Source organism: Mus musculus, chromosome 17 (genome assembly GCF_000001635.26).
Source record: "Mus musculus strain C57BL/6J chromosome 17, GRCm38.p6 C57BL/6J".
In the NCBI taxonomy this organism is placed as follows: Eukaryota; Metazoa; Chordata; class Mammalia; order Rodentia; family Muridae; genus Mus; species Mus musculus.
In genome coordinates this window covers 24,736,512-24,749,727 of record NC_000083.6, presented here as the reverse complement: position 1 = coordinate 24,749,727, position 13,216 = coordinate 24,736,512, and the positions used below count along the sequence as shown (strand labels likewise).

Sequence of the window (13,216 nt, the reverse complement as noted above, 5' to 3'; positions counted from 1 at the left end):
TGTGAGCCACCATGTGGTTGCTGGGATTTGAACTTCGGACCTTCGGAAGAGCAGTCGGGTGCTCTTACCCACTGAGCCATCTCACCAGCCCCGCATACCAACTTCTAAGGGTGAACCAGAGATTAAATACCTTTTGCAGGAAGGAATGTCTGGGGAGGGAAGCTTATTGGCTAAACCCTAAAGGCCTCTAGATACCTCATGGGCATGGAGAACCCATGTTCTGGAGCTACGTACCACAGGTCATGTTTCCTAAGTGGGAAAAGTGTGGCCATGTGTTCCAGGCCAGGAATCTGGTAGGGAGCAGGGAGCTGCCTACATCTCAGATGGGTGCCTGGGTGCCAGGGACTCTGAACCCCCTCAACCGTACCAAGTTTCCTGGCACAGACCACTGCCCTACAAATTTCCACTTCCCAGTTATAAGTATTAGTGCTACTAGGAACATCTATATAGAAGGTTTCGTGTGGTTATGTTTCACTGTTCTTGAGACTCTTAGGGGAACTTCTGGGTCTTAAGGCAGTTCCATTTAACACTTTAGGAAGAGTCTCTTAGTTGCTTCTTTCTTTCTGAAGACTTACAATTTTAATTGTGTGTGCATGTGCGTGTGTGTACCTGTATGTGGGTATGTGCTTGTGAGTGTCAGTGCCCCAGAGGGTGAGGCATTGCATTGCTCTGGAGCTGTTGTGAGCTACCTGACATGGGTGTTAGGACCTAAGCTCAGGTCTTCTGCAAAAACAATTATACACTCTTAGCCAATGAGCCATCTCTCCAGCCCTAAAGAGCCTCTTTTTTTTTGAAAGATGTTATTTATGCCAGGAGTTGATGGCACACACATTTAATTCCAGCAATTGGGAAGCAGAGGCAGGCAGATCTCTGAGTTCAAAGCCAGTATAGTCTTCAGAGTTCCAGGACAGCCAGAACTACAAAGAGAAACCCTATCTCAAAAAAAAAAAAAAAAAAAGAGGAGAAGGAGGAAGAAAGAAAAGAAAGAGAGAGTTGTATTATTATTTTGTGTGTGTGCATGTTGGATTGTGTGGGTACACATACCTTGGTGCACATATGGAAGTCAAAGGACAAAGACATCATTTCTCTCTTTCAACCTTTACAAGGGTCCAGGGCATTGAACTCAGGTCATTAGGCTTTGCAGCAAGCACCTTTACCCACTGAGCCATTTTGCCAGCCAGAAATGCCTCTTTGGAGATAAATTTTGATTCCATAAATGTCCTTTGTGTTTCTCAAAAATAGGGTTGCCCAATTCCCTCTCCCTTGGGAGTCCAAGCTGTTCTCTATCTGGCTCCTGGCTCCTGACCCACTCTGCTGGCAGGACCCAGCCTCAGACCCTGCTAGCGTCTTCCTATGTGACCCAGGGATAGTGGATGCCAATCTCTGAACCACAGAGTCCTGGGAAGGTCACTTGCTTCCTGCTTTCTGGTTCTGCTTCTTCTGCTCAGAAATAAATGGGGGTTTGGGGGTCCTCATCTTAAGTGTCTCACAGAAAAGCTCAGCACTTAGGAGGCAGATATAGCAGGATCAAGAGTCCCAGGCCTACCTCCAGAAAACAAGAAGGGACTGGGGCTGTGGCTAAGTTGGTTAAGTGCCTGCCTAGCATGCCCAAAGCCCTGGGTCCTATTTCCAGGACCACACAAACGGGACATAGTTGTGCATTGCCCATATAAATAAAGTAAAGACGGGAACCAAGTGTCCAGGCCATCCTCAGCTACATAGCAAATTTGAAGCTAGCCTGGATTTCATGAGACTCTGTCTCAAAAGTAAACAAACAAACAAAACAAAACAAAACAAAACAAAACAAAACAAAAAGACTCAAGGAGTGTGGTGAATAATGGGTAGAGATCCTATATAGCCCAAGCTGGAGAGAATTCATGACTTACTGGATTTGTCTAAACAGGACAGCCAGGCACATGGTAGGTAATCTCTGAGACATGGGCCTCCCAGCCCATGTGTAGTTAAGCTCGGTGTAGTGGATGGAAGGGAGAGGCCCAAGATGCAGAACCACAGACATACCTCTGGGGAAGAAAGCTGACCAGAGCAGGCATGGACAGATGGAAATACCAGCCACCTAGCTCTGCCTAGGCCCCCACCAGAGACTAACTAGTTCTTTATGTGTAAGCCGTTTTCCAGCACTAGGGGTGGGCTTTGCTCAGGCAACTGTGTGAGCTCACCCTGACCCCGTTTTTTAGGGAATTTTGACCTCGAAATCTGTTCCCCAAGGGCAGGAATGAGCTTAGTCTGGACTCCTTTGGGGACTCCATACCTAAAATGGTGGACACTAGTGAGTGTTTTTAGTGTGGCTGTGTGGATCTGTCTGTCTGAGTTTGGTGTTTCCGCCTCTTTTTCAGTCTGTCCTCTCTTCACAGTGGGTACCCCCAGCCTGGGCCTCTCAGCAGCAGGGCAGGCATGCACAGGGCTGTCCCTCTCTGGAAGATGATTAATAACACTGCTCGGTTCTTCCCTCTGTGGGGGACTGCTGGGGGCATTAAACATCTGTGAGAGCCCTAAGAATCCCTCCCTTAAAGCCACACCCTTCATCCCCAGACCCACTCTTGCAGCCTGCAGAACCCAAGCTGGGTATGGGAATGATGGGGCGGGGCTATGGCCAAAGGGTGGGCCCAGATGTCCTTGATTTGTATGGGGTTTTTCCACTTTGGAGGCCGGATATGGCTCCATCCTGTGGAGTGGCCCTTGAGAGAAACCTGCTCCATCCACCCAGCTCCAGAGCGTTCTGTTGAGTTCGCCGTGATGGGAAAGGATGCCAGACAAGACCCCACCCTGGAGGAAGGGACAAAACTGATAGCAAAAGTGATTTAGGGGGTTTCCTTACCCTTGACAGGAATCCAGTCCCCTGAGCCTCCCTACTTTATTAACAGAGACCCCAGCCCCCACTTGGCTTCTGGCAAGAAGAGGACAGAAGATGACATCAGTGACAAGCATCTACCATAGAACCTGAGTACTCTATATTCCACGGACCAAAGATTAATGGTTTCCGTGTTCCCAATAGCCAGAGACTAGGGTCTCATTCCTGGTGCCTGGGGACACTGCACTGTAATAAAAATAGGTCATGGGGCAGACAAGCAAAAGTTCCCTTGGGTAGAAATAGTCACAAGCATGGTCCCAGGTCAGTATGAAGCCTGCCTGTGTCTGTAAGACTTGCCAGAGGTGTCCAAACCCTGTCATGAAGTGCTGCTCCAGTAAGTCACCTTCCAGGCACCCCCAGTTTCCTCTTGCAACTTCTTGGAAGAACTAGCCCAGAAGGCCATTGGCTGCTGTGTCTGCCTCATCAAGCCTGGTTCCCAGGATCTGTAACTGGGAACTCCATTGCTTCTTACAGTGTGTCCCAGATCATCTTGGCTTTGTGGCTGCTGTTTTGAGACAAGGTCTCACTGTGCAGCCCTGGGTGGTCTGGAATGCTCTTTTGTAGACCCGGTGGGCCTTGAACTCAGAGACCTTCCTGCTTCCCAAGTGCTGGGACTAAAAGTCTGTGCTACCACATCCAGCCCAGCTACAAGGATGTGTCGTGCATCTTTCAGGCTTGCAGCACCAGCTCAGAGAGGACATACTAGTGATCTTTAGATAGCTAGGTTAGGGTTAGAGTAGGCAGATGAGAAGAAGATCCCACACAAAAGGTTTCTCTCTACCTTCTACAGTTTCTTAGCTCAACCATGTCTGTAGGTGTGGATACCTTTCTGCACCATGGGGAGGGCTGATCATAACCAAAGGGCTCCAAAGCTGACCACTCTGTGGCCCAGTCTACCCAGCTATTCACCCCCCCACACCAGTGGTGTCCCCAAAGACTGAAATCTAGATGCAGGCTCAGGAGACCATGCTCTAACGATGATGTGCTGTTACCAATTCACTGGTTTGAGTCCTTTTGCTCTAAGGGTATAGACATGGACAGAAATGATGAGAAATCAGCTAGCTGGCTCTTCAAAGGCTGAGCTGCTGTCACGCAGCAGTTGACAGCTGTGTAGTGTAAACTCGTGGCGCCATCTAGTGTTACCTCATGGTTAGGTCTCCGTAAGTTGTGATTCCTTAGTCTTGCAGTCCAGGGCTCCAAAGCCTTTGACAGTAGCCAGCATTACAGCCCCTTGGCCTGGGGTGTCTGAAATCCATGGTCTCAGGCTTAACTTTCTCCAACTCCTCCTTCAGTCTCTTCTGTCTAGCTCTTTACAACTTTCTATCCTTCAGCCTCCAATTACTGCCCTATAGAAGTAATTTTATGTGGGGCAGAAATTCCCACTCTAACCCATATAGTCCTGAATAAAAGACACAGAAACATTTTTTATTTTTTATTATTTTATACATGTATTATTATATATTAATACACATATACATATGTATGCATGTATGTATGTATGTATGTATGTATGTATGTATGTATGTATGTATGTATGAACAAGCCTCAAGCTTAAACTGGGTGGATTCTGAGCTATTCTAACCTACATTGCAGTAATAGCCCCCTGTTACCTGCAGTTTGAGTGTTGACTGCTTGTTCTGCCCCATTTGTGTCCTCAGGGCGATTTTCTCTTGACCTTATGTTCATGGTCCTTCCCACCTCACAGCGACCTTCTTCCACTTCCTCTGCCCTCCACATGGTCCCTACCTGAGACCCCACACACACTCCACCTCAAGCCCCACCTTCCTCTCCCCTGCCCATTCACAGGCTCCGGCCTTTTATTGTCCAATCAGAGGTTATTGGGGAACACAATACAGCACATTTGTCAGTACAGTCAATGTCCGTCTCCAGACTGCAACCTGATCTCGGGCACAGAACACAGCATCTGAATACTCAGCGCACAGAGGAACCCCAATGCTACCCTTTCTTGCTTCTGCTCTCGTGAGTTCCCATGGTTGCCCAGCTGACAGTAGTCCCTATGACTGCAGTCCGAGAGACAGCTACGACTAGCCCCTCCCTCCTGTTGCCAGCGCCTTGGCCCCTCTACCTCTGCAGCGTGGGCTGCCATTTCACCCTCTGCCTTTGCTCCACTATTGTGGCCACTTTGTCTTCCTGTTGCCAGTTCAGCCTGCACTGCTGACAGTGAGCAAGACAAGACACTGAAGAAAGCCTTTTCTTGGGCCTGATGTAAGAAGACTAAGACTAAACAGCACAGTGAGTGAGTGAAAGTCTATGTACCAATCATAGCACACCTCCCATGCAAATGACAATTTATTCCTGCACCAATCACAAACTGTTTTGTTTGTTTTGTTTCTTTTGGAGACAGGGTTTCTCTGTGTAGCCCTGGCTGTCCCCGAACTCACTCTGTAGACCAGGCTGGCCTTAAACTCAAGAGATCTGCCTGTCTCGGTGTCCTGAGTGCTGGGATTAAAGACTGCACTGCCTGGCTATAGCCTGGTTGTTGTTGTTGTTGTTGTTGTTTTGTTTTGTTTTGTTTTGAACTCCCAGCACAGCAGATCTTCTGCTAGGCCAACAAAAAAGTGCTCCTTCTCTGGCCTGGATAGAGACGGTTATAGGATCATCTAGAACTCAGAGGTTTGTGGTAGAAAAGAATCTGGTATTAACTGTTTCAAACAGCCTCAGCTAAAACTGTGCCTTCTGGAGCCTGGAGCAATCTGCTTCCATCACTGTGAGCTTTGCTCCAACATCCACAGAATGTTCAAGCCAGCCCGTGCTGGTGTTAAGGGTAGTCTGGCTGGCTACTCATCTGGCCTTTCCCTCAAGGCAGCCAGGATAGCAAGGAAGAGTCCAATAGCTGCCATTAGGGAGTCAGTTAGGACAATCACGGGAGCATGAACGTCAATGTGCTTAGAATAAGGAGGTCTCACTGTTAACACTCACAGTGACTTTAGGAGAGGAGCGTCTGTGTACGTAGTCAGTTTGCTGGAGGTTGAAGAGGGGTCCAGAGGTTCTGCAGCCAAGGTCCACATACTTTTCCCTCCTCATAGAAATCCCAGAGCATGAATCCCCCTCCCCACCATCGAGACTCAACCACTGAGGCCATCCAGATCGGCAGCCCCTGTTGAGGTTCAATCTGTATGTATGTATTGTAATGCTAAATACACACACACACACACACACACACACACACACACACACACACACACACACACACACACCCGGTCTGGTTGCCTCAGGGATGAGAGAATCCTCTCTTACCCCAGTGAGGCTATGTTGTGACCTTGCTCCTTAATTTAAAACTATTGGTTGAAATGAAGATGACTACAGCCTATAGCTGGGCGGAAGAGAGGTAGATTGGGTTTTGTTCCCGGGCATGGGGTGTGAGGCCGAGACCACGAGCAAGAGAGAAGGAAGAGAGAGGAGACGACACCATGGAGTAGGTGAATCATAAAAACATGGTCATGAGGGTTGCCCAGTTGGAATGAGAGTGGCCCAAGCAGAACAAGGCAAATTGTAATTTGGGGTTATTGACAGGGAAGAAAGCATAATAGCATAGAGGGTTGATATCCATCCAGCTTTAGTGCTATTAAGGCTTATTATACCTGTAAAGATTTGTGTCTTTTATCTGGGAACTGAATGATCAAAGCTAGGGTAGTAACCCCCAATTAATATTAATTTATTACCACACCAAGCCCCGGCTGGTCAGCAGGCAGTATCACCAGAGCAGGCCCCACCTCCCTTCATTCCTGAGGGACATCTCAACAGTGGGCCAGACAAAGGAACAGCCAGTCTTATTCACAAGAAGGCCTTGAGCCCAGAGCATCTCCAGGTAACTGTTTCAAACTCCTGCAGCCCTGGCCTCTGCCTGGCTCTTCCAAGCTTCAAGACCGTCAAACCTGACATGCACCCTCTTCCCAGAGACTGAGGAATCCTCCTGGCTCTGAGACAGATGAGGGGAGACTAACATCTCCCTAGGGCTCTAGCAGACGCTGGGCACTGTTTGAACACTGTTAAAATCAAATCCAGTACAGTGGCGCTTGTAATCCTAGTTCAATCCTAGCATGAGACAACAAACACGGAAACGGCTCAGGCTGCATGTTTATTGACTTCTACTTGATCATCCCAGAGAGCAATCAAGGGGGGGAGTGGGTCTCAGCTTCAGCCACTCTCCCAGGTGTCAAGAGCTTCCAAACACACCAATAAGGTACAGTGGCTTTCTCTTGGGAGGTACACGCTGGACAAAGTGGTGAGAAGAGGGTCCCTGCCACGCTGGCCAGCTAATGGGGCAACAACTGTCACTTCCCCAAGCTAGAGTGAGGCAAGATGAGTTTGCAGATTATGAAACGGAGTTTTGTTTTCTCTGCCAGAAGGCAAGGATCCAAGAGTTCCCGGTATCAGCCTACTCCCCTCCTCAAAGGTCACGGGTCATCACCACCCTGGCTGGCATAGAAGGATTTGACCAGAGCAGATCATTCGGTGACTGAGGCTGGAGCGGTTGGCAGGGGACAGGGGGCAGGGGGCAGGGGGCAGGCCATTCGCAGTCCATGTCCTGCAGAGCCCAGAACAGACAGGCACAAGCTTTAGTGAGGGCCAAGGCACATCCTCAGAGCGCCACAGGGGTCAGTGTGGACAGCCAAGGAGATTGGTGGCAGTTTGAGGGTCATTTAGAGATGACCTGAACCAAGTCTCCTACAGATTCCAAACAGCCCATGTCTCGGCCCCATCCCCAGCTCAATATGGTAGAGCAGTGGAAACCTTCCAGAAAGTGCTTCCTCTAAAGTGGTTCCCCTGAGAAACAAGGGCGCATAGGGAGCCTCCTCCCCACCCCCGCCCCCACCCCAGACCGAATGCCTGAGGTTCTGACACTAACGTGGGGCTGCCAGAGAGTGGGTGTGCCCATCTGGGAAAGAAAGCTGCTCACCTAGTGCCCCTGGGAGGCAGCAGCTTCTTTGCCTGGAAAAGAGAAGGAAGAGAAAACACATTATGGTTAAGCCATGCTTCTGTTGGGCATGACGGCTCGTATGTGCAAGCCCAGCGAGGCTGAGGCTGGGGATTCGAGAGGAGCAGAGAGTGCTGTATGGTAAGTTCCAGGCCACCCTGAGCTACAGAAGAGACCCAATCTCAAAAGTACTAAAGCACTTAAAGTACTAAAAGGCAGAGGCAGGTAAAGCTCTGTGAGTTCAAGGACAGCCAGGGCTAAATAGTAAGACCTTTCACTCGGGAGGCAGAGGCAAGAGGATCTCTGAGTTCGAAGCCAGCCTGGTCTACAGAGTGAGTTCCAGGACAGCCAGGGCTACACAGGGAAACCCTGTCTTGGAAAACCAAAAAAGAAAAACAAATGAACAAACCAAAAACCTAAAAAACTAAAACCAGGAATTGTGAGATGCCTCTGTGAGTAAAAGGTACATGGCAACCAGGCCTAGCAACCTGAATTTGATCTCCAGGACCCACGCAGTGCAGGAAGAGAACAGAGTCCCACGAATGGTCCTCTGACTCTCACCACATGTGGCACGTATCGCACACGTACCCACAAATACACTACGAAAATAATTAAAATGTACTCTGGGAAGGGACTGGAAAGTTAGGCTGCTCTTCCACGGGGCCAGTTCCATCCCCTGCACCCACATAGTATCTCACAACCATCTGTAACACTAGTACTGGTGCCCTCCCCTGGCTCTGTAGGCACTGCACTCAGGTGGTACACAAGAAATACATGCAGGCAAAACACCCATATACACTGAACAAAAATAAAGGGGAAAAAAGGGATTTTTCTGAAAAGTGTTAAAAGAAAACAACAAAATCATGATTCAGGCTCCTGGCCAGCAGAGCGGCCCAGGGACCCAGCTCAGAGTGCTCTGCGTGCTGTGTGCACATGAGTCCTACAAAGGGAGCCCACGGTCTCTCCCTCCACTAGCAGACACAGAGCACGGATCCACCCCACAGGAAGGCAATGGCAGCAGCTGGTTTTTGAAGGCTCCGTTCTGCAGATCATCTGGCCACAGCCCTTGACTACCACTAAAAAGGTCGATAAAGGTGTTTTACTATACCGTTACTATGTGGTAGGCCCCAGGGCCCACTTTCTTTTTTTTTTCTTTTTTTTTTTAAGATTTATTAATTTATTTATTATATGTAAGTACACTGTAGCTGTCCTCAGACACTCCAGAAGAGGGAGTCAGATCTCGTTACAGATGGTTGTGAGCCACCATGTGGTTGCTGGGATTTGAACTCCTGACCTTCGGGAGAGCAGTCGGGTGCTCTTACCCACTGAGCCATCTCACCAGCCCCAGGGCCCACTTTCAATTGTCCTCAGCAGCCATGTGATAGAAACTATGCTGCCATGTCTACTATAGAGAGGAATGGCAGTTGCTCAGGGTCAGAAGAAAGCCCTTGGTCACACGGCCCAGATCCTCCTCAGCCGTGGCCTACCCCTGCATCCAACCGAAGATTCCAGCCACCGAGAAAACCCCACACACCCTCCCTGAGATGTTCCTGTAGGAGATACCCTGGATATCTGCCCCTGGCGCTACCCTTCAGCTGGCTTTTTGGGTGCTAGCGCCAGGTGTATTTACTTTGCCATGGCCGACAGATAAGCATACACAGCCTGCCTCCCTGCCACACCTTCCTCGGTTACAACAAGATGTCCCCAGCTGCTAAAGGTACTCACCTTTAGGGACGAACTTCAGTGAGCTGCTAAATATTCAGAATCTTGATTGTCCCCGCTTGGGGCCATCATTCAGGAACTCGTGGCCCAACCCATTGCCACACTTGCCACAGGACACCTGGGAAATCGCAAACACAGTCAGTCTCCTGTCTGCTGCACATAGGAGGTGCTCCCACCACCTGCCCATTTCCCAAGGGGTGGAGCCTGTGTGGGGAGGCTGTCCTAAAGCTCATGTTCCCTCAGTATATGAGTGCTCTCAAAGTCTCTGCCGTGGTGATTCATGTCTTTAATCCCAGCACTCGGGAGGCAGAGCCAGGTGAATCTCTGAATTTAAGACCAACCTGCCCTACAAAGTGAGTTCCAGGATAGTCAGGGCCACCCAGAGAAACCCATCTCAAACAACAAGAACAACAACAACAAATTCTTGGGGTGCCACCGCCCCAGCTGAAGGTGGAGACCTGAGATAACCTCATGAGGGAGCAAAAGAAAAGAGGTGTGACTAGTTCCAAGACCCTCCCTGGCCAGCATTCACCAGGGCTATCACACTCACCTTTAAAGCTTCTGGTCGGTTTTTCTCAGGGCACTTGGTCACACTGTCTGGGTGGATGGTTTCAGTGAACGCTGGCCACGGGGATGAGTGTGCGTACTTCGAGTGACTGGAGAACAGCTCATAGCTGCACTTGGCACACACGTAGACACCTGTAGCCGAGGATGAGCAAAAGCAGAGACGCTGACCATCTGTCTTGAGCAAGCCACCTTGACCTTGGACCTGGAAATGACACTACCAGCACCAAGCCCACTGTAGTGGGAGCCCATTCAGCACCCTCATGTATCCCCTGCTCATGGCCCATTGGTTAACTCTGGGGTAGATGGCCCCTAGCAATGCCTGACTGAGTTATGGGAGGCCAGAAGTCACCCTTTGGGCTCATTTCAGCTGCTCTCAGTGACCCTGTGACATGAAATCTTTAACATTTTAATGGAATTATTTAGTTTTGGATGTTTTAAAAGGCTTGTTTTTATTTTATGCATATGGTGTTTTGCCTGCATGTATGCCTGTGTGCCTCATGTATGAAACGTCTGCAAAAAAAACCTGCAGACACCAGAAGGGGTTGGATCCCCTGAGACTTGAGTAAACAATCTATCCCGTGGTAGCTGGGAATGAATCCCAGGTCCTCTGAAAAAGTATACTCTTACCACTGAGCCATTTCCAGACCCCTTGGGTCTTTTGTTTTTATTTTGTCTTGTTTGTTTGTTTCGAGACAAGATCTTGTGCCAATTAGTTTTTGTCAATTTGAAACAAACTAGAGTTCCCCAGGAAGGAGGAATGGGGCTGAGGATTTGCCTAGATCAACCTGGTCTATGGGTGTATCTATAGGGACAGCTTTCTTATCTTGTTAGTTTGCTTTTCTTTCTTTTTTTTAAAGATTTATTTATTATTATTATATCTAAGTACACTGTAGCTGTCTTCAGATGCACCAGAAGAGGGCATCTCATTACAGATGGTTGTGAGCCACCATGTGGTTGCTAGGATTTGAACTCAGGACCTTTGGAAGAGCAGTCAGTGCCCTTAACTGCTGAGCCATCTCTCCAGCCCTTGTTTGCTTTTCTGAGACCGGGTTTCTTTGTGTATGGCTGTCCTGGAACTAGCTCTGTAAACCAGGCAGGCCTCGAACCCAGACATCCACCTGCCCCTGCATCCCAAGTACTGGAACTAAAGGCGTGTAGCATCACCACCCACTGGAACATTTTCTTGGTTAATGATTGATGTGGGAGGGCCCACCTCACTGTGGGCGGTGCCATTCCTGAGCCAGTGGATCTAGGCTGTTTAATAAAGGTAGCCAAGCAAACTAGAGTAGCAAACCAGTAAACAGTCTCTGCTCAGTTCCTGCCTCCAGGTTCTTACCTTGGTTTCCCTCAATGGTGGACAGTAACTTGTCAACTGAAATGAACTCCTTCCTCCCCAGATGGGTTTTGATCAGTGTTTTTATCACAACAGAGAAGTAAACTAGGCCAAGTTTTACACTGTAGTTCAGGCTAGCCTGAAACTATGTAATCCAGGCTGACCTCAAATTTCAGGCAATCCTTCTGCCTGAGCCTCCTATCCCCTGGCATTACAAATGAACCACCACACCTAGATAACATTTTCACTTACAGACAAGACAATGGAAGCCAGTGCTGCAGACACACAATACAGTACGTGGCCAAGAGAAAACTCCCAGAAGTCGGATAGTGGCCTCCCTTTACCCTTAGACAAGCTCCACACAGTAGGGCTCCTAACTGCCAGTGTAACCACTTGGTCCTCTTTCTCAAGTGGGCATCTCTGCTAGTCAACAGTCTTGGATACCATGGATATCAGCTCCGGTCTTAGGAACAGACTGGCCCTAGAGGACAGTCTTCCAAGCCAAATAGGGAACCCCAGAAAACAGCAGCTGGGAAGAAAGGTTTCAACCTGTCCCCAAAAGATCACATGAGTGGAAGGGGTAAGGATGGTTGCAAAACTGAATTACATAACTGTTTGAAAGACTTAAAAATGGGAACCTGCAGGGTACTGAATCATCGGTCACCCACCACTTGAGGACAGACACCCTGGAGTCTGAACTGTTCTTTCAACCTGTATCAGGAACTGGAGAGGAAGCAAAACTGAGTGAGTGTCTAGCTTGCCAGGGTAGCCTGAGGGCAACTGGAGTGTTGTAGCCAAAAAGAATTCAAGGGAGGTCTCTTCCCAGCAACCCTGTATTACAACAACTGGCTTATAGAGGTGCCCATTGTCACAGCCCTGCCCTCTAGAGGACTGACATCTAACAAACAGATCCTGCCCCTGGAACGCCAGTGCCATAGTTTTTACCAAATTAGTCCAGATCAGCAGAACCCAGCAAGAAGGGAGCCAAGCAACGTCTCTCACAGTACTGGTCAAACTTCATTTATGCTGGCAAGAACCCATTGACAACCAACGCAGAGGACGGAGAGACATCTGGGACAGCACATTCCGGATTGAACAGCAAGTGCAGAGCTTGTCCGCTCATCCAAGCAAATCAGGGGTTGCAGGCGGGGGGGTGGGGTGGGCGAGGGGGTACATTGTCAGGGCAAATTCCAACACTGACCTTGGACCACATACCACCATCATTCCGCTCTAAAGTTCAGACCACTCTGACACCATCCGGTGGCATCACCCTTACGCATCTGGCCCAGAGAATCCCCCAGAGAGATCTACATTTGAAGTTCAAGGCCTGTCCCCCTCGAGAACAGAGTCTACCGGAATGTCCCTTCTCCTCTCAAGTCCTCCTGCTCCAGAATGCCCTGGCCACCCAGCTCCCCTCCTCCAAGTTCTTTTTTCCCAGGCTCGCTTCTCCTCGGCAACCACACTAGCCCAGTCCCGGTTCGGGAACTCCACAGCTCCCCAGGAGGCAATGTATGCTTTAATGCCACGGGGTGTACCTGGCTCGAAGTGATTCTGGAAAACCTCGCCTCCGAAGAAGCTGCAGAACGACATGGTCGCGACGGGACAGGCAAAAGCTCCCAGCCAGGTCCGGGTAAAACCCTAAGATCTGGACTCAAACCCGACCCAGTCCCAATAACCAATCACTTTCCGATTCGCCATAAGCCCCGCCCCTAGAGGGGACCAGTCACTCTTGGATTCCCCACGGCCGCCTCCTAGCAGCCCCGCCCTCAAGGAGTCTCTCCTCCCA

General features: G+C 49.4%; 1 protein-coding gene across 2 annotated transcripts; it reads right to left on the bottom strand.

The window, feature by feature from the left end:
- Positions 1-6,949: 6,949 nt before the first annotated feature.
- On the bottom strand, positions 6,950-13,135 carry Msrb1 (methionine sulfoxide reductase B1). Of its 2 annotated transcripts, NM_013759.3 has the most exons (5): positions 12,966-13,135; positions 10,081-10,229; positions 9,534-9,648; positions 7,791-7,822; positions 6,950-7,418 (listed from the first exon to the last, which is right to left on the bottom strand). In NM_013759.3, exons 1-4 carry the CDS (start codon positions 13,018-13,020, stop codon positions 7,791-7,793), a joined length of 351 nt encoding a protein of 116 aa, NP_038787.1. In that variant the 5' UTR covers positions 13,021-13,135; the 3' UTR covers positions 6,950-7,418. The 2 variants fall into 2 exon arrangements, with proteins under 2 accessions (NP_038787.1, NP_001333597.1); NM_001346668.1 differs by having other exon boundaries at positions 6,950-7,822.
- Between the last annotated feature and the right edge of the window lie 81 nt (positions 13,136-13,216).